This window comes from Triturus cristatus, chromosome 2_2 (assembly GCF_964204655.1).
Source record: "Triturus cristatus chromosome 2_2, aTriCri1.1, whole genome shotgun sequence".
Classification (NCBI taxonomy): domain Eukaryota; kingdom Metazoa; phylum Chordata; class Amphibia; order Caudata; family Salamandridae; genus Triturus; species Triturus cristatus.
In genome coordinates, this window is record NC_140582.1 from 623,764,354 (window position 1) to 623,785,397 (window position 21,044).

General features: G+C 43.7%; 1 protein-coding gene across 2 annotated transcripts in view; it reads left to right on the forward strand.

Moving 5' to 3' along the window:
* PALLD (palladin, cytoskeletal associated protein) overlaps positions 1–21,044 on the forward strand; it is a 1,042,501-nt gene that overhangs the window by 610,688 nt on the left and 410,769 nt on the right. For both annotated transcript variants that reach the window (XM_085641796.1, XM_085641797.1), the window contains exon 9: positions 14,451–14,570. In XM_085641796.1, coding sequence (XP_085497922.1) covers positions 14,451–14,570 — 120 coding nt within the window. The remainder of the gene's footprint in view (positions 1–14,450; positions 14,571–21,044) is intronic.

The window sequence follows — 21,044 nt, forward strand, 5'->3', positions numbered from 1 at the left end:
CCTGTGGCAGTGGGAAGTCAGCTGCATTAATAATGACTTACACCACCGGCCGAGATTATGTGCTGTGTTCTTCCCAGCTCCACCGTAATAATCCAGCAGGTCCAAGGAGAGACTGCTGTGATTAGTTTCTGAGAGCCTCTTTTATGTCCCGCAGCTCCTTCCTCCTCCCTAGTGGGCATCTCCCAGCAAATAAATCATGTTCTTCCACCAAGTCCTTGTCCCCTACCTATTAACCTTCTGCTGCTTCTCACTCTCCCCAGACCCTACAGCGAATTCAAACTTGCCTCAGATGGGGCAATTCATCACCAGGTATACAGGAACCAAGTATTTAGGGTGTTCCACACCACAACATGTCTACAGACTCTGGCTTCCCCAATGCCTACTTTCTCCAGCAGAGACACTGACATTGGGACAGGGAGATACAGGGACAAGAATGTACATACATCAGGACATGAAGACACAGGCCTCAGAAATGGAGGCGCATACACCAGGTATTGGAGACAAGCATAGGACTGGCACTCAGTTTGCTGCTAAATATAGACAACGGACTGGAAGAGAGAAATGCCAATAATGGAAAATGATCTAGGAAAGGGAGACACTGGCACCAAGAATGGTAAACAATGACCCCGTAGCAGGGAGACAAACTCAGGAATTGATTTACCTGGGAAATGGGGACAACTGAAAGCATCACATTTATGACTTACTGGTCTGATGCAGGAAATCCAGAGACACATGGAATTACACCACTCAGACAGCCCCTTGTGCTACCAGACCATAACAAGAGCAGAGGTGTGCTACAAAAATACCAATTAACAAAACATAACATAACACAACATAACGTAAGTGATTGCATTTCAGAATCCCATTCCCAGCAAATGTGAAATTAATCTCACCAACATGTCTTTGCCACTTTGAAAAAAACACTTCCGGGTAGCTGTAATGGGCCTTTGTTCATTGACGTTTGCCTCCATGAAATACCATGGCATTGCGCTTGGCACTTGTTAAGCAGATTAGCCCAGTCATCATTTCATACTTTAGACATCTCAATGCTCTGAAACACATTCTCCAAAACGCATGTTTCTCTCATCAGGGCCCAGGTGCTATTACTTTGGCTTCATCCCGCCTTGACTACTTTAACAGCGTGTACCTTGGCTCACCACAGGAATCCCTTATTCGCTTGCAGCATGTTCCGTAAGCCTGTCTTCTGCAGAAACGCATGAACATATTACTCCAGCTCTACATTCACTTCATTGACTGCCAAAGACCGGGAGGGATACATTTAACTCACTGGCTTGGAATGGGCTGTTGTTTCTGTCACGAAGGTGCATGTTCTGTGTCCCTGTTATAGCTGTGGTTTTGATCCTTTTTACACCTAATTCAGACTGGAATCCGATAATAAAAATGGGCCAATTTTCATGGGCTGCGGTTTATGCTGAAGATCTTTCTCAATTCAAACCACTCTGTTATTCAACTTTCTTCCAGTTTCAATCAGACATAAGGAAAGTTATCTCTATTTCAGACAGTCGTGAAACGTGGTTATTTGACCTATCGGCGGGCTCTCTATAATAACTGGTTCTGTCCTCACAAGCCTGATGAAGCCTGTGGTGGACTTGTGTTTGCACAAGGGGGCCACAGGCTTCCGGGGTATTTTTGCACCAAAACCTCAAGTTTTAACCGGTCCTCCCATTTTTGTTAAAGACACCGGCTTCAACCAGGTCAACTTCGACTATCACCCAATCACCTGCCTCCCCTCTCTGGGCAAGATCATTGAGGAGTCGCTTGCTGCTTAGCCATAGGAGTGAGAGAGATCAGACACCCTCTTACAGGATTGTCAGTCAGGATCCAGTCAACAGTGCAGCTCAACGACAGCTGGCATCCAGGTGGTTGATGATGCCCTTCATATCGCAGACAATGGTGACACTTGTCTTCTTATCCGCCCCAGCATCTCATCAGCTTTTCACTCTGTTGACCATCAAACTTGATCTATTCTTAAGAATAGGTGTAATGACATTGTCTTTCAGGGACTCGCCATACACACGCCTGGCCAGCAGATCCCAGCTCATCCAAGTCAATATCTCATCCCGCCTTGACTGCTCTAACGGTGTATCTGGGGCTCCCACAGATATCCCTAATTTGCCTGCAGTGAGTTCAAAACTACTACTGAAAGGTTTTCACCATGGTCACAGCACTAATATCTCATAGCCAAACAACGAAACCAGATTCTTTCATACAATAACACCAAACAGAACCATACCAAACGAGGACCCAATAAAATAAAAGGCAGCGCACCAAATATTTTGGAGACAATGTATTTCTTAGGTTTATTAAAACTATGTATTGAGTTCAATTTCGAGTCATCTGCGTGTATCCGGTGATAAAGGTTGTATGACAACAACGCAGGGAAATACTTTGGATGCCTTTAAACGTATTTTTTACCCCTCATTTTTTTAGAACACATATGTTTTTGCAACGCATGCCATTACCACGCATTGTTGATTTATATAAAAACAATGTATTTGTGGGGGAGATCCCCCCATGCCCCCTGTGGCAAAAACCTCGTTGTGCAGGCTGTTTCCTGTGATAAAACAAGGTAAGAGGACTGCCAGCCTGATTAACTCCACATCCGGGGTACATCTTTACATCTTAATTGATGCAGTATTACCTCTGGCTTGCAAGGGGTGACTGCACCTGAAGGTCAAAATGCAGGACAGCAAAACTCCCACTAAGGGTGAGCGATCACAGGCCAACTCCCGAACTGCTGAGGTGTGTCACCGTCCTAGGGGATCCAGAGAGCATCGCTTTCAACCCGGTCCCATCCAAATGCTTTCAGAGATATATCGACCGCGGCCCCTCTCTGTTCTCATGCTTGATTTTGAGAGCCATAGCCACGCGATCCCCCGTAATTCCTCTTGCAAAGCACAGAATAACTGCATGAACAATACAACTTCAACACATCAAACCTCAAAAAACACAAATCCTAATTTAAAAGGGGTAATGGGCAAGGAAGGTGTTGCTGAGCCCAACAAAAAGAAAGGGAGGTCACAGGTGGGAAATGGTTAATGAAAGCCCCTAAGCCTCTACTACAGAAGTGACGTTGTCGTAGCGATGCCACCCATCCACCCACTTGGGACCTCATGCTAATTCGCACCATGGCTACTAAGTGGGGGAAGGTTCCATAGAAGCCGAATGCGATGTTACACAGCTGCCCACCTACTTTGTGACTCTGGATAAGACACGGTCAGTAAGACTACTCTGGTACTGTGTTTACGTCATTGGCTGCCACCCTCTGCGATCGAGCACGGAGTTGCCCCTCTTTCCTGTAAAGGTGTGGCATGACCTAGCTATATCTCTATTTTTGGCCTTTTTTCTGGCCTATTTCAACGTCCACATACAATAGAAATGTTCATTACTTTTCATTTTTTCTGGTGTAAGTTCTTTCTTGGTGGTTCAGAAATACAGGGCACTTTTTGACTTGGCCTCAGAATAAAACATCTCCCTCAAACCTTGCTTGCTCTACCAATAGGTAGTCTCTGGATAGTAACTGGGCCTGTCAGCTAAAAGTGTCATGAAGTCTCTGGCATCCTTACAATTTAGATATAAATTATTGTTATTGTTGGCATAAAACCTGACTGTACATGTGCTCTGCCCATCTTGCATTACTGCTGAGCTATCATTACAGTAAGTATCTGGACCAGTGCCAGCAGTATGCTAGCCTGGGGTGATAGCTGCCGCCCAGCCTTCTTGGTTCTGATCACTCCTCCTGCATTTCCAGTGCTTCTGTGCACTTTCTCTCTCACTGGAGAGACATGCCATAGAAATTTGTGGGCAATGTCCCATATGTTCAAAATCTTCGAATATTTTATAAATGTGCGGCTGGTTTTCAAACCTCTGCTTGTTGAGAAGTCTCTGTTAGTTAACCTAAACTCTGTCACAGATTTGCAATGTGACAAAGCTGATGCTTTACAAGTTGATCTCTGCATGTCCTTGCGCTCTGATTGATTCCATTTTCAGTGCCATAACTACATCCCATTTTGTTTCCCTCTCATCTGAAGCACATGATTTGCAAACTTTTAAATGTCATTGTTCATTCGGGCTATTTCACTAAGCACCAGGGGCAGATGTATGAAATCGCCTTTGCGATTTCCTAATAGCGAATTTTAGCGATTCGCTATTAGTAAATCGCAAACTGCGAAGAACAGCAGTGTGTTTAACACTGTTAGCGATTCGCAGTGGGTCGCAAATGGACCTGCCTCATCAATATTCATGAGGCAGGTCGCAATTTGAGACCCATTGTGAAAGGCTACAATCAGAGGGATGGCGCCTTGCAGCAGACCACCAAGTCTGTGATTGCTTTTTAAATAAAGCAATATATACATTTTTTTGTAATGCAGCCCGTTTTTCTTAAAGGAAAATGGGATGCATTTCAAAAATAAAAATGAAAAGCTACCTTTTCATTTTTTAAGAGCAGACAGTGGTCCAGTCAGTCAGTCAGTCAGTCAAAAAATAACTTTATTTGGTTTTCACAAACCATAAAGCATATAAACACATTTCATAATAAAAACATTTTCGGTTCATAAAAGTGAGACCACTGCATGCCCTTAAAAAATGTTGGCGCCCACATTCCCTTGGGGATCTTTTTCCGTTTCCGAATGGGTTATTACCAACATTCCCGGTTGCAAAACATTCATACATACCAGTGCTATTCAGTATTAGGAAAGGACGCCCTAAACACACCACTTCCAACAAGTTACTGAGTCGCATTTTGCCTTCTGTACATCGCAAAATGCATTTTACCGGTCGCAAACGGCCCGATGGGCCATTTGCGTCTGGTAAAATGCTTCGTACATCTGGCCCCTGGTTCGGTTTCCATGAAAGTGCACGTTACACTTCCTCCCAAGCCTACTGACATGCTAAACGCAACACTCTGGTTATATAGGAGTCTAGTAGTAAAACTAAGGATGTGTCCTATTGCTGTCAGCCAGCAGGTGCTGGAAGTTTGAAAACGTCATCATCAACATTTCTAAATATTCCTTTATTTATTGCAACACTATTATTGAAATAGACATTTATATCTTTTCTTGCATGTAATATTTGGTTTATTTTTCATAGAAATCAGCAATGAAGCCAAGAAGTGTGTTTGTCTTGGTCTGTCCGTGATTTGGCCAGTCAGGTCAACATGTGACTAGCCTAAGCTTCACCCTTGTCTTCTGTCCCACACCTCACTGGGCTACTAAAAAGGGAAAGCTTTTAGGGTGTCATTCCCCCTTCCGACTCAGGTGGTATCATGATTTGCGAGAAGGAGTGTGTCCTTGTATTGCTGAACCCTATCCTGGGGCCTCATCTCTAAACCTTAAAAGTTTCTGATCAACTGTATTAAGAGGCAGCTACTCCCTCAAATGCACTATTCTTTACCATCCTCCAAAGAGAATGCCTTTTTGTCTGATAACCCTTGCCCAACAATCCATCTCTGTCATCCAGAATTGACTTAATGGGTCACATAAACATCTGGCTGAACACACCCACACAGGCTGAAGGAATTGTTTATGACTTGAGCAACTTTGGATATCCCCGGGTTATCAATATGGGTACTCATTTACCTTACATCCCTTATTCATTAACTCTACATTTAAAGCTACCTGTTTCTTACATTTGCTGGAAAATCTTTCATAGCCTGCACCATTGACAGTGAGCTCAGAACTCAATGCACACTGGTCAATGAGAGACTGTGTTTTATTTAACACAGAACCTCCAAAAGAAAGCCACCGCCATTCTGAATGCATTACCTACCAGAACCCGACACCCAAATCTCTGTCTGAGACAATCATGGACGCCATCAGAAAGGGATAATCGTATTCCTTTCCTAAATCGCACCTATCAGGGAAAGAGGAAATTGATCAAAATCATGTGCAAGTGCTTGCTTTACAGAGGACCTGCTTCGAATGAAATTACAGATCATAAACTAGAAAAGCATTTGATCCATGCTGATCACAGAACTTGTTCCCTGAACTGCAAGAAATACAAATGAGCCCAGCTGCGGTCCATGAAAGCTGACACCATCCTCTCTCATTTCTAATATTGGAGGGATTCTGCTAAGGTGAAGAGTGGTCAAAGTCACCTGACAACTCTTCTTTTCACAGCAGGATCAGCCCATTCTAGAAAATAAGGTGGCCAAAATCCTGCCCGGCCTCAAACAAATGTCTCCAGTTATAGACATTTGCAATGCAATAGTTCCTAACCTGGCAATGCAAATGTGGTAATGTCTCAGGAAACAGTAGTAGTTTTAAATAGATTTATTTGTAGTTACAAGGAAGAAGAGACGGATCCAGCTTCAACCGTTCCCCAGTCAGGAATGACCCCCGTACATTCTCCCGTAACTAAGCAACCATAGAAATTCTTTAAAGCACCACTTACATAGGATATTACAGCCACTTTAGCACATTTTATCAGTTCCTCAATGGCCATTGGACCATTACCCCAGAAACTGCAATTTTTTCTCCTCTCCTGAAAATTGAACCTAGGCATCATAGCTAACTTCCGACCCATATCGGGACTGCATGGTCAAGATCTTTACAACCATCCTCCCCGAGAATCTCTGCTTCCACCTGCAATCTCACTACATCAGTAGCACCTTTCAGTCCTTGTTCCAACCACGTCAAGGACCAGAAACAACCTAATCAATGGGAAGAATGTCATGCTCCCGTGAATGCAAGAAAAGGTCTATCGACACCCTTACATTACTGAATCTTTCTGCAACTACCAACACAATTTAAAGCAAGATGTTCTGTGTCTGCCTTTCACTAATGCTAGTATCGATGGCCCGCATCTGAGGGATCCTGGAGGACCAGATTCATCAGGTCTAGTGCGGCACCTTCCCCTAGAAAAGTGCCCACTACAAAACCTTGTGAATAGTCGGCAAGGATTTGTATGGAAGGCCTCCAATGTTATTGGAAATACCCGCCGATTAGATGCATACGTTGGTTTCTCTGATCCTGCATACTATCAAGCCTGTAAAATTCAAGGAGTTGATGGAAAAACACAACATACCTATGACTCTAATATCTGATATTCCCTTTCCCCGCTACCTAAGGCTTGATGAAAAATTCTTGAGATTATACATTGGCCTGAAATTCAGCTCTTTATTCCTGCCTACAGCCTCAGCACCGCATAAGACGATGCCAAGACCTCTCAGTGCTTTTTCTACCACCAGCAAGGCATCAAATATAAAGACTCACTTTCCATTGAAGTACTCTCAAATGGCTGTCTATTGCCCTGTGTGAGGGTGAGGAGAGAGAGGCCCCATGGCGTCACAGTGGTAGGCACAGTCTTAAGATCTGCTAACCTTTCCCTGGAGTCACGGAAGAGTGAATGTAAACCACACAGGCACACTTGGAGTTTAGATCGTGGATCTGTAGAGTGAGAGTGGCACTGAGATGCTGCAATCCCTAGTACTTTGAATCTCCGCCTTCCATGCAAGAGCGGGACAACGAGCCTGGAACAGGACACATATGTAGGGCAAAGCGCCTTAAATTGTAGGCGCTTTCATGAAGAGTGATGGTGTCCTGTTATTGGACACTACAGGATGGGAGGTAAATACAATAAGATACGTAAGTGGCATGGTAGCTTTTATAAGACGGGTGTTTTTGCTGAACAAACACCCATTTATCCATTGTGTACGTAGCACAGCCTAACATGAATCCTGAACTTAGATACAAAGATAAGAACCCTACAGCCACTGGCCATGTAATGCATCCTTCCACCCAACCTGAAGACAACTTTGCTGCTGTTTCTTCATGCCAAGTAAACCTTCAAATGGAAAGATATCTAGAGGATATAGTGAGAGGGGTGTACGGGGTTGAGAAAAATGATAGGTATGTGAGGGGTGAAGAATGTGAAAATTGTGTTTTTAAAGGGGTGGTGTGTCAGGACAGCTAAATATATATTTGATTAGAACAGTAAAAATGATTTCCCTGAGCCTGTGTTTTTTAAATAAATCTGTATGTGGCTCTCAGGTCCATTCAGGAACAAAGGGGTTAAGACATAGGGCAGCGGCACGGAATTAGCTTGAGTAATCCATTGTATCTTGCATGTCCTGTAGTAATTATCAGAAATAACAGAATGCAGTTTAAGCTGTGCAACCGACCTGTGGAAGAAGATTGAATCGCAACATAGGTTCCTAGAACACAACTAACAAGCAGATGCTTGGAAGGGTTTGTTAGAAATGAAAGCATCTGATTTCTGTTTTGTTTAGTGCGATTCAAAACAAATGTGAGGTCTCATTCAAGGCCTGCAACCCGGGTCAGTAAAAAGATCACTAACAGATCCTAGGCTAATAAATACATCGGAAAGGTTGCAGTGTGCGGTATGTGGGCAATCACAGGAGCAACTTCAGTTCTACGGCAACCCCAAAACTGTGGCTCCTACAGCCAGTTGTGCTGAAGTCCAAACGTGACACGCTTGTGTTTAAGGTCTGGACATGAATGTGGATGGTTCAGCATCACTCATCGGGGTTCATATTTGGATTTGCCCCCATCACTCTATGCCTTTTAACAGGAAAACTGCAAAAACACTTCAAGAGCAGCTTTGTGGCCACTGATGAACCTCTTCAGGGGAGAGGAAGGCCAAGGGCAGTTTTCTAAGTTCTGAGATAGTTTCCAGGCCCTTGGAATAGTTAATTGCAGACCACGGGTACACCACACTTCTAGTGCCGGATTTAACAAATCAATGCACACGACTAGGCGTTGTCTTGGTTGTCTTCAATTGAATCAATTGGACAAAAGCAGCAGGTGACAGTAAATGGTAAAAGGAAGTCATAAGACTGACAACATGGTGTCCTGGTGGCGTGGAGCCATCTGGCCAATCATTTCACGGGTCAGCTCCTCGATCTCTGTTTCTCACACTTGCTCCTTTGCTTCTTCGATCAGGGCCTGCACACTGTTAAAGCTGCTTCCTGCCGGACACCCTCTGTGCTGAAGTGCCTTCTTTAAAGTCACCTCGTACAAGCTCCACGGCCATTTTTATTCAGTCCATGTTCAGCATGCAGTGCCGCGCGAGGCACCCTAGGCTCATCATCACGCGCCTGGACTAGCGGAATAGAAAAATACCAGCCACCCATTAGCCATGACCTCTGCAACATCTTCCTTGAGGGTCACAGGGCTGTCTTAAATGCCCATCAAACCCGCCGACCTTGACCCTACGTGCCTTTTGAAGAGAGACATTGGAGTCAGCAGCAGGTTTCCTGCCTGTCACGGCTTTGTTGTGTCTGCCTAATGTGTTTCACACTCCTCGCTCTGTCTAGACGGAAATCAGTCCGTATCACAAACCTCCCCGGGCTGCTTTGTGAATTAATGGCCAGTCACGTGACTTCAGGGCAGCATGTGAGTCTGTCAGATTACCTGCGCTGCTCCGGTCCGCGTCTCTGAGCGCCTGAGACGCGTCTGCGCTGGAAGAGGAGAGTGAATCACGGGCCAGCTGCCGATGCCGCGGCCATTGCTCAGCGGTCTGCAGGAAGCCGCATACCAGACGGAACTACGGCGAGGCTGGTGCCTGTTCGATGGTTAATACATACAGGCCATTATTCGAGCACGACAAAGGCATTGCTGTGTGGACAAATGTACAGTCTGCATAAATCTCACAAAAACCGCTCAAATCCTGGCTGTGCTTACCTTCAGATTGGGACACGGGCTTACCACAGAAAACATGACAAAAAACTGGAAATCAGTTCTGAAATATGAAGCTTGTGTGTGTGTGTGTGTGAGAGAGAGAGAGAGAGAGAGTGAGAGTGTGTTTGTGTTTGTGCAGGCATACACACGGACCTTTACGTGTGTTCATGTCCAGGTATTTGTATGTATGAACACTTCATGTGTGCAAGTGAGTGTGCATGCATGTGTGTGCTTGTGCACATTAAAAACTAGAACCATCTCTGCATGCACTACCAAGGCTCTCTATCTAATGGAGCAACAGGAACAGTATGACATGGCCTTTCAGCAAATCAAATGTAGTGTGCACTTCCATGCACCTCAGTCATACAGTTTCTCACCTTGAAGACAGCATTTGTGGGCTACTCTCTGGGCAAGGTTCCTGTGGAATTTTATCTTTCCGCAGAGTTACTGTGGGAAGAAACAGGAAGTGACTAAAGCCGTGTTTGTTAATGATGGTTTTAAACAGCCCCCTGCAGCAGACAGGACTGTACCTGTCAGGTACCTAAACATGTGTCATTGGCCTCAATAAAGTGCCCATGGGAACCTGAATTAAATAGATGTTACACAGTTTATCCTGCATTCAGCAACCCTGTGAAGAGAAAGGATTAATTTTTATGCAGGGCTTGGAGGAAACGACCGCCTTCAAAAGAAACAGCAATTTCTATAACGTGTTTATTTTATTCACAAAGAGCGTAAATAGGCCATTAGCCACACCCGAGTTATTAATAAGGTAGAAATCATTTCAAAAGACACTATATTGGATTATGCTGTATAGTTCCCTACTGCAGTCTAGCCGCCTTTACTGTATAAGACAAGGTTTCAAGTGCCCCTGGCACACCTCCCAGGGGACGAGCCGGGGCTTTGAGTACATTTGGAAGGAGGCGGCCTCAGAGACTGATGGCAGAGGAGACAATTGTGGACTCTCACATCAGGGCTGTCTCTACAGCGCGCCAGCCCTGGTGATATGTCTGGACCCAGGGGGAGCTGATGCAGCCGTGTGGTTGAAATCAGGAGCTATGATGACCGGCTACTCGTGCACAGCTGCCCATCCCTGAATTAGTAAATGTTAGCAGATGGTAATGCTAAGGAGCAGACAGTTTAGAGCAGACATGTGTGAAATATATTCAGTGCATCTGTGAATCTAGCACTCCTAGGCTGTGGATGAATGGTGGAGTGCGGCACTTAAATGTAACCGTCACAACAACAGCAACAACATTTGAGGTAGATGTGAAATTATTAGAACTTTGCACTTTGAGGATGCACATTGCAGCTTTATTGGGATAATAGTGGGAGGAAGATTCCAGTGGAAATTGTGCTCGGGTTATGAGATTCATCGCCCCATCCTCAACATTTCCATAGGGACGGGCTCTTTCCCTCCCTCTCTGAAAAGTGAACGCATCCTACAAAACCAGACCTTCGGGCCACCAGATAGCTCTCCACGCAGCCCCCCATCAGTTACCTCTGATACTTAATCCTAGCCAGGGCTGCAGCATCTAACTCCAGGAGCGTATTGACTATCGGCAACTGCTTCGGACCTACCGGTCTAGGTTCTACTCTCTCTGCAGAACCTAGACCATCTTAGTCAAATGTATTTGATTGTATCACTGTTTTATTCCCGGAAAAGTAGATTATATGATCCGTACGCTTGATGTTGGAATGGAGTTATTTACGAAAAGGGCACAGATTGAATTCCTTTATACAATGTTTTTCCCCAAGGTTGTGCCTAGGGTTGTATTGGGGCAGAGTCAATGACCAATAAAGCAGTCCCAAGCAGCAAGACTACCAAACTGTGTTTGCCAGTAAGTCAAGCCTCCACTTGTGGCAACAGAAGGATTTTACACACTTACATTCTTGATTTGGAGCTATGTAGTTTGTCATGGATCCTTCTCTTCAATTCGTCCGTCATCACCGTTCAACGCCTGCAGCATAGTGCCGTGACCTGGCTTTAGAAAAGATTGCATTGTCATACGCTACAGCTACCCGCGGTATTACTCTCTCAAACTCCTCTCCACGAAGGCTGCATGTGCTCTGCTTTCCTCTAGTAAGGCAACTGTGGTAACGTGTGGTCAGTAAAAGCAGTCCAGACAGTCCTGCCATTCACAGTAATCCACAGCTGCAGCCTATATCCCAGCGCCTAAACATAGCATCTAATATCAAATGCTCAACAAACACATTTTCCTTTTTTGCTCTTAAAATAGATATTATTCTCAATCAATAACATTTTATTTTATTGACTTCTACAGAAGGGATACTTTGTCAGTTTGAATCTGTGATCAGCAGATTGCAACATATGCAGCTGCCACTGAACCCAGTAACATATCGTGACTATGAGTAGAATGTGACACAACATGAGCCCTACATGCACCTCATCAATCCTGAATGTGATAGGGTGGTTGAGGTCCATAAATGTCAGGTTGGCCGGTGAGATGAGGTAACTGAACACAAAGCAAGGATGGCTATTGCTTCAGAGATGCCTTCTCGACACGAAGGAACTGAAGTTTTTTTTTTATAGTTATGGAAGCTGATGACACTGCTCCAGTAGTTTGGGTAGTGGGAGACCAAGAACTGCAAGAGTGACACGGAGACAGCTTTTAATTTAGGTCGCGGTGGCAAAAAAAACTCCAATGACCCTCACAATGACCTTCAATGCTTGCGGGTACACAGCAGGAGTGGCCCATGCAGGTTAAAGCGGAGGGGCGGGGTGGGGAGGGAGACCCCAGACGACAAGAGAGGAAGTGTTTTACTTTTTTCTAAATGTAATTTTAACTCATTCTTGTCTGTAGACTCCCTCCCCACCCCATCCCCCCTCCTGCGATGGCCCCGGCTGCTTGCACTTGACACATCGCTGCGCCATGACGCCCCACCGCTCTTACCTGCACGGGCCACTCAAGGAATACAGGGCTGAAGCCTACACTGACATACAATAGAAGAGCCTGGAGTCATGTGCCTCACGTAAATGTTTGAACAGCCTATAAAATCAAGTCCATGCAAACGGTACAGGTGTAATAAAAAACAAGATTATTATTCAGGGTCATAGGTCACAAAGGATTAAGATGCGGGTGAGATTTTCATAGCAGCATGCTAGGGCTGCCACGTCTGAAAATTAGTCTGATCATGTGTCAAAGTGGACTTAATGGTATGCAACTTGAATGCATGTAGAATACTGGGCACCATTCTCATTGTAATGCATCAGGTGGCCATGTTAGACCAGGAGAATGATGATGCAACTGGTGCCGGCAGCATGTGGGGCCAGCCATGTTAGTCGTGGGAGCTGACTACTGCTGGCATACCCAGAGCTTCTGCACCAGAGCAGCAGGGAGTGTAACCCACATCACTCTTTATACTTTCCCAAGCAGCACCAGTGTGACAGGTGCTAGGGCGGGACGAGTGGGAGGCCTCAGTGGCACTAGATTTTGAAGTCTAGATCCAGAGCTTGTTGGATCTGGAGGATATCCTGGGTCGAGCCAGGGGTGACCTTTAGGACCCCATAAGTGGGATGGATTGTGGGAATAAACCCACTCAAAGTAGTTCACTAGCTGTGGGACTGACTGTGTTTCTTAATATATAGGTTTGCATTTTATTTGCTATCTCCTTCCACCCTAGTGCTCCTATCAATCTCCCAAATGCCAAGTTAATGGTTGGGGTAGAGGGATTTCCTCTCTGTTCTGATTCAATCTCTGCCTCTGTCACCCTAGCAACTACTATGCACTTACCTTGCACCAAAGATGGTGGATGTACTTGTCTTAGATTCAAAGAGATTACAAGTGTGAAACAATAGTGGTGGGCCCCCAACTTAGATACAACACTCGCCCTTCACGCAACCTGGGCTTCAATGCAGGCAGGCTGGGAGTACCCTGGGATCTAACTGCAGCCCAGGTATGGGATATATGTTCCCAGCCCAAGCTGTAGGGAACCAATATGTTCTGAAGGATTACCCTACACAGATAAGGAAGAATGGCCATCTATTTCGGAGATGATCTTGCCATAAATTGTGGCAAGTCAGTCACCTTAAATTGAGGGAGGAATGTATCATCATTTAAGGCCATGGCTCCACCCTCGAAACCATTATCAGCCCACTGCCCAATTAACTGGGTGAGAGAACGTTGAGGAGGGCGGATGTCACTTACAACAGTTTTGGAGGATGTCTCGTAATGCGATGGGCCCGGCAACAAGTTTTGGAGGATGTCTCGTAATGCGATGGGCCCGGCAACACGTTTTGGAGGATGTCTCGTAATGCGATGGGCCCGGCAACACGTTTTGGAGGATGGCTAGTAATGTGATGGGACCAACAGCAGATTTTGAAGAATTTCTCTTTCAGCCCTCATCTAAATGTTTGTGCACTACTTCAGCTTCTCTGCATATGCCACTGGCAGTGGTTGGCTGGTATTAATGACTCATAAGACCATTGATGACCAATAATGTATAATACCCTACAAAAAACTTCAGTCAGAACACAAAAAGTTTCAAGTGCACAGTTTTAGCTAGTTAATTGTTCAGTACACGGTCTTGACAAACATCTTGAAGCAACATACTATGCCAAGGAAAGCACAAATCAGTCGAATTAGTTTATTGCAAATAACTCTTTGGTATTCGTTGAATCTATGTTTAAGAAATATGATTTAAGCTGAAATCATTTCTGTATAAAGATGTGGCATTTTTTCATTGTACGAATGCAAAGTGTTTTTTGATTGTTAGATAGAAAAGGCTTCATTTAAGGTCCATTATTCCCCTTGCTTTCCATTTTACTCTCAGAGGAGATCTGCACTCTGGTGATTGCAGAGGCCCTTCCGGAGGATGGTGGCACGTTCTTATGCAGAGCCAGGAACGAGTACGGTTCAGTGTCCAGCAGCGCCCAGCTGACTGTCTATTCCGGTAAGTTGCTGTCAACTTGAACTGACATCTGTTTGGAGGAGAGGGAAGTTTATACTCTAAATTCCTTGGCTAGTACATTATTTACATGTGTTTGATATATATACCTATGTGAGCTTAGAAAGGAATCAACACGCTTACAGTACCTCATAGAGTGCCAGAAAAGCTTAGAAATCAGCTCTAATTACCGCATCCAGGCAAAGCAGCACAAAACGCCCTGTGTGGCTGGGTGTAGCATGTTCTTCATGAAATAATCCAATACGAAGTATCCAAAAGATTAGTATTTGTTTATTGGATAAAAAAGACCCACAACCACCTGCTAACAGCTCCACAGCAGGTTCTCAAATAATGCCCACACTAACATTCTAAGAAAGGGAATACTACTCCACAGAACATTCCATACAAAGATTCCTTAAATAAACACAACTAAGAAAACATTACCACATATTACACACCCCCCATTCCTTAATAAAAATAAAATAAAATAAAATTCAAAATACAATTAAAAAAACATATTTACATCAAGAATGTTCAATCAATAGTACATGTAATCTCTGGAATGAATAGGAGCAGATCTTACTCTTGAACTACTTCTGATTGAATTGTCACCACCACTACCACGAATAGTACTAGATGGTGGTACAACCACTTCCGCATCGTTGCTAAAATCACCTCTGTCAAAGTTATCACAATTTTCATGAATTTGCCTAAGAACATTGTGACTAGAATGTGTTAATGTATTTAGATCAAACCAATCATGTCTTTCACACCCTTTATAGAAATCAACTTTTTGTAAAATAATTTTAGCTTGTTCCTCAGTTACCTTTAGTAAAGCGTTACTATTCCACCACCCTCTGTCCTGTAGCAGAACAGCTGTTTTATTAATCTTCAAAACCTTTACAGGTTTAGAGAACTTGGACTGTCCTTTACAAACTTTCTTAGGTTTTTTAATCAAAACCCAATCTCCAATGTTTAATGTTCCTTCTTTTACATGCATTCTCCTATCATAATTCCGTTTATAACTATTCTGTTTCTCTTTGACATGTTCCCTCATAATATGTAAATCAATATTATGATAGCGATCAGTTTTGTCCAATAACCAATTTGGACTAATGGCAGAAATAGGTTTTCGTCCTCTCAACAAAACAAAAGGAGCAACATCAGTGGTACTTTGTGGCGTAACATTGTAATTCCAAACTTTGAAATGTAAATAATCCACAACATCTAGTTTGTTTGCAACTGCTGTTTGAACACCCTCTTTAATTAATCTATTGGCCCTTTCCACAAGTCCGTTAGAAGCTGGACTATATAATGGTACCCTAATGTGTTTAACATCATGTTTACTAAGAAAATTAGTAAATTCCTCAGAAATAAAATGGGACCCATTATCAGTAACTACTTCCTTAACTCTACCTTCAATGTTGAACAGATGTTTAAAAAATAAAACAACAGAAGAAGAATCCGCACAACGTACACAAGAAAAAAATAACCACTTTGAGTAGTAGTCAATGGCAACAATTAGAAACCTTTTGTCACCTCCAAAAACATTAAACGGACCTGTAAAATCAAGACCAATTTTTTCCCATGCATTGTTTGGCCAAGTAACAGGACATAAGGGAGCTGTTGAAGTTCTCCAATGCTTGTCAGAGCATAAACATTCCGCACACGTTTCCACATATCTCTTAACCTGTCCGTCAATTCCTGGCCACCAATAAATCTGTTTGATTTTCTTCACTGTGGCAGAAATTCCCAAATGTCCCTCATGTGCTAATGAGATAATCCTAGTTCAGAGGCCAACAGGAGGAACAAATAAATCTTGTCTTACCAAGATATCATTAACTAGAGATAATTCTGATGCCACCTGAGCAAAACATCTTAAATCTGTGGGCATGCACTATCACTTGGCCAACCCTCTATGAGAAACTCCTTTACTTGAACCATACAATCATCTTTGTCACAACACTCCAACCAATCTCTTTCTGATATCTTGAACTGTTCATTAATATCGTTAACAGTGAATACATACTCCACATCTTCCCATTCCGCTTTTTTACCATCATCAACACCATCACCAGTAACGGGTAACCTTGATAAACAATCCTCCCTTACATTTTTCCCACCTGGGATGTACTTTATCTCAAAATTGAACTCCTGTAATCTATCTAAAATCCTTATAAGTCTTGAAGAGGCCTTATTCGAACAACTATCATGAAAGGAGGCACGTTGGGTCGCGTTGCGTGACCTTGCGTGTGACTTCATACGTTGATTAAGCTTCCTTTGAGAACGGAGATCTCCAGGAGCGCGCAGCAACTTTCAAACAATGCCGGCGAAAGAACGCCGCTCGAACAATGCGGCCGAAACAACGGTGAAGCTAAGGTACGTTACACACCTTAGCAGTAAAAATATCCACATGCGAGTGCCAGTACAAGTTTGACAACGAAGACACACGGAAATCCAATTGTGTACGTACACGCTGGGCAGCTGCTAGAATTACCGCTCAAGCCTTTTCTCTTCAGCGCGACATCAAAATATGCGCTTGGTAAAATTAGGCGATGCGCGGAACTTCACATTAAGGAAAGTACATTACCCAGCAAGTCCAGATCTTCACGTTCAGGAATAAACAACCGATTTTCTCTTGTTTCCTCACGGTAAATGTTAAGAGTCTCGTCAAAATCCACTGTCGGTGGGTCCAAAATCAATCCCAAATCGTCGCCATAAAATGTAGCATGTTCTTCATGAAATAATCCAATACGAAGTATCCAAAAGATTAGTATTTGTTTATTGGATAAAAAAGACCCACGACCATCTGCTAACAGCTCCACAGCAGGTTCTCAAATAATGCCCACACTAACATTCTAAGAAAGGGAATACTACTCCACAGAACATTCCATTCAAAGATTCCTTAAAGAAACACAACTAAGAAAACATTACCACATATTACACTGGGGCGCATACTGAATGCCCATAAGGCATGGACGTCATTTAGGGGTCGCAGCTGCGACCCATGGCTTGCTTCTTGCAGCCCCTGGCACTGCTTTCGAGACCCCTGGCCTCAGAGGTGGCAAAATCAGTGCCTGGAACACAGGGGCTGCTCTTCCTAATAGACGCTGGTTGGAGCTTCACTTACCTGGTTTCTGTCCATTTTCTTATTATACACATAGTGAATTATATTAGCCTCTATTAATGTAATAAAAATGGAGTACATTAGCTGGAATATGACTCTATCCGGAAGCTATGGTAAGTAAAAAATGCAGTTCAATGTATGTTGCATGCATGCTTGCGAGTGTGTTTATGTGCACCAGAGTGTGGGATTGTGTTAGTATATGTAAGCATGTGTGTGAGTCAAAGTAAAGGTCAAATGGTGTGCAAGTTCACTTCTGCTACCCCATGCATTTTGGTGAATTGACGTCCATGCCAAAAGGGCTTATTGCTTCTGGCTTTGCACTAAGAGAACAGAGAGCCAGGATGCATGAGGTGAACGTTGGGGGAAGTGTGAAGTTTGGGACTCATTTCTGTAGTCATGGCTATAGAATAATGTTGTTCAACGTAAGTCCATCTCTTCCGTTGTCGTAGATTGAGGCACCAATGGACACACAACCTCTCACGGGGTCTGATAGCAAAAATGCATATGGATCACAGAGGTGTTCAATGCATGCTTACAGTAAGCCATATACCCTCTTACCCCATTGCCAACCTTGTACGTGCTTATACGCTTTGGTGTACCAACATTAGTGTTTTCTAATCCGTGCAAGCTCTTAGTTATGAAAACTTCCCAGGGTTCCTCGTGTCACAAGAAGAACTTTGGAGACACAGGGACTTTGAGTACCGGGACAGGAGAAACTAAATTACAGTGGAGATGAATACCAGGTTAGAATTACACTGTTGATCCTCCTTCTACTACTAAAGGGGAAATCATAAATTAGAATTGCCCAGCACATTCTTAAAAAGATGAATAGTGTACAGAATCTCAAATAGAAGTTGACCAGCGAAGTTAAAAGTACATACCTGAAGCACCTAATCTTCGGAGTACTTCAGATCATCGAAGCACTAGGGGATCTAGGCAGAGCTGGTCTACATCTGGATGACTACAGCCTATGGCATATTTAGGAATCTCTAGGCCTCCTTTGTTCTGACTCAGCTATATATGTTCTCGAACGTTGTTAGGGCTTGTCTGACCTGTGTTTGGTCCCCCTTTGCTGAAAGCCTTTTCCAGGGACCCCCTGGTCCTTTTTGGGTGTCTTTTTGTCTGTTGTAGCACTTGACTAAATTTTGCCTCTCCCCTAGCCTCTCCCAACTCAGACAGTCACTGTCTCTCGCATAAATATGAGGCATGTGGTTACTCTCCCACCCTTTTATGAACCCCAAACTTATCTTATGTGGGGTACCACAAGAGTCTTCATCATTCCCTATTTTCTTTAAAGCATAGATGAATCCTAGCAATGAGGTGGGCTTCACCCAATGTTTTAACTCCTATGATTTTAGATGTACGGACAGTACTCAGAAAATAATACAACTCTGCCCCTCACATCTGCTGTATGGCTTGACTAAAAACTGCAGTCAATATATGAGTTTTATGGGCCAGAAAATGTATTCAATGAAGGATGAGGTTTCTGGTATCAGCCGTCAGGCCTTCGGCTGGAATTAAGTCCCCAGTGCCCTTCCCCAGCTAGGCACTCAGTACTTGAAAAAATAATTACTCCTTATGACCTTACCAGCATTACATTTCTCTCATCTGGACCAATGGGTAGTTCCTAGATGTGGGATAACTCTCAGTAGAGGCCGGTCTTTTTTGGTGCATGTCCCTAACAAGTAGAAGGTTATCACATTACACCTAATAATAATGATAATAATAACAGCAACTATTATTATTGTTATTAGTATTGTCCTTCTAACCTCACTTCGCTCACTATCATCTTGTTAACCTGAGAAAAAGGAGCAATATCTCCAAGGGTGGGTATAAGCAGTATCACAGTCCTATTACACCACTGGGATTATCTTCATATCCTGACAGTTGTATTTCTTCTACATTTAGCCTAATGGGACCCCTAACGGTATATTATTCTGTTATTTACAGACACATGCAGGCATGCCTTTCTGAAGAACACTTATACCTGCAGATTCCTCTCCTTTTGATTCTCCTCCAAATGTCAGACTAGATCTGGAAAAGTTGAAACAGCTCTTCCGCGGTGGCAGGTGGCACGGTGGCTTCAACATGACTCTGGTACACCCCTGGATGTGATGTCAAAGAGCCATATGTGGCACAACCTCAGCACTCGGTTAACTGTTTTCTAAGGCCTACGATGTGGATCTACAATTACTGTCTGTTCCAAAATATTTCCCATTATCCTTTTCTAAATGGGACAATGCTATTGAAGAAGAGCTTGGGTTACCATTGGTGTGATTCCCTGAACTCTTCTTTGGGTTCAGACAACATCTATACGGGAATCTATATTATGTGTGTGCCTTAGGGTCCACCCATGATCGTGCCTACTCACAGTCAACACTAGTACAAAAACAGGTGGACCGTCTAATGCGTCACGTAGGTCACAACAAGTGTCGGCACTTCCTCAGTTCCTACTCCTGGGATAGGTATGGTTGTGAACCTTTCTCCAATGAAGTCTTATCACTCAGAGTCCAGAACTTGCGCATCCAGGAATTGTCTGTATCTCAATATCAGTCTCAATGTGGGGCAGGTCTTTGGCTAACATGGATTATTTCCTCGACTTCGACCTCAACATGGTGAAGAAAATCTTTCCCTTGCACAGTCAGGCTCTTTACTCCTGTAATATCACATGCATGTAGGCACCGTACTCCAAGCTGTCTTGGAGATGGTATCAATGATGGTCCTCTCTTGCTGGATCACAAGAGATCATTTAGCTGAAATGGTAAATGATGGTTTTGAGGTAGCTAGACAACTTTTTAGGTCTGACCTTATGGGCTCTATGGCCAGTTGTATGGGATCCTCAGTGGTCCTTAGTAGACATATTTGGCTTACCTCCTTAGACCTTCATGGAAATGGTCACAAAAAAGCTTTAGGTATGACTTTGATGGTTCTCACCTCTTTAATGAGCAGACTTCCCTAATTGCAGACAAAGCTGCCGGACAAGGTGATGATTTCTGATCTGTGGGCCTATGACCTGTGTTGAACATACCCTGTGGCTCACAGATCCAAACATTTTGCTGGACTGTGACCTAATAGTCATTGACAACACATATGTTCTCATAACCAGCTGTGCCTACCTTCCCATGACTGCATGTGGTGTGGTGCCTTAGAAGAGTACTGTGATTAGAAGCAGCAATTTCTGTTAATGTCATCCTAGCTTTCCCCAGTCAGACCATGTTGAATGCCTGCTTGAGGAGTAGGTTGGAATGGTAAATTGCTTTTTTGAGAACAGTGCTGTGCAGGGTAAGTCTGCATGGAGTCTTTTCCCACTACGGCCTTTTTGGCCATGTGATACACAGTTCACGGGTAAAGTT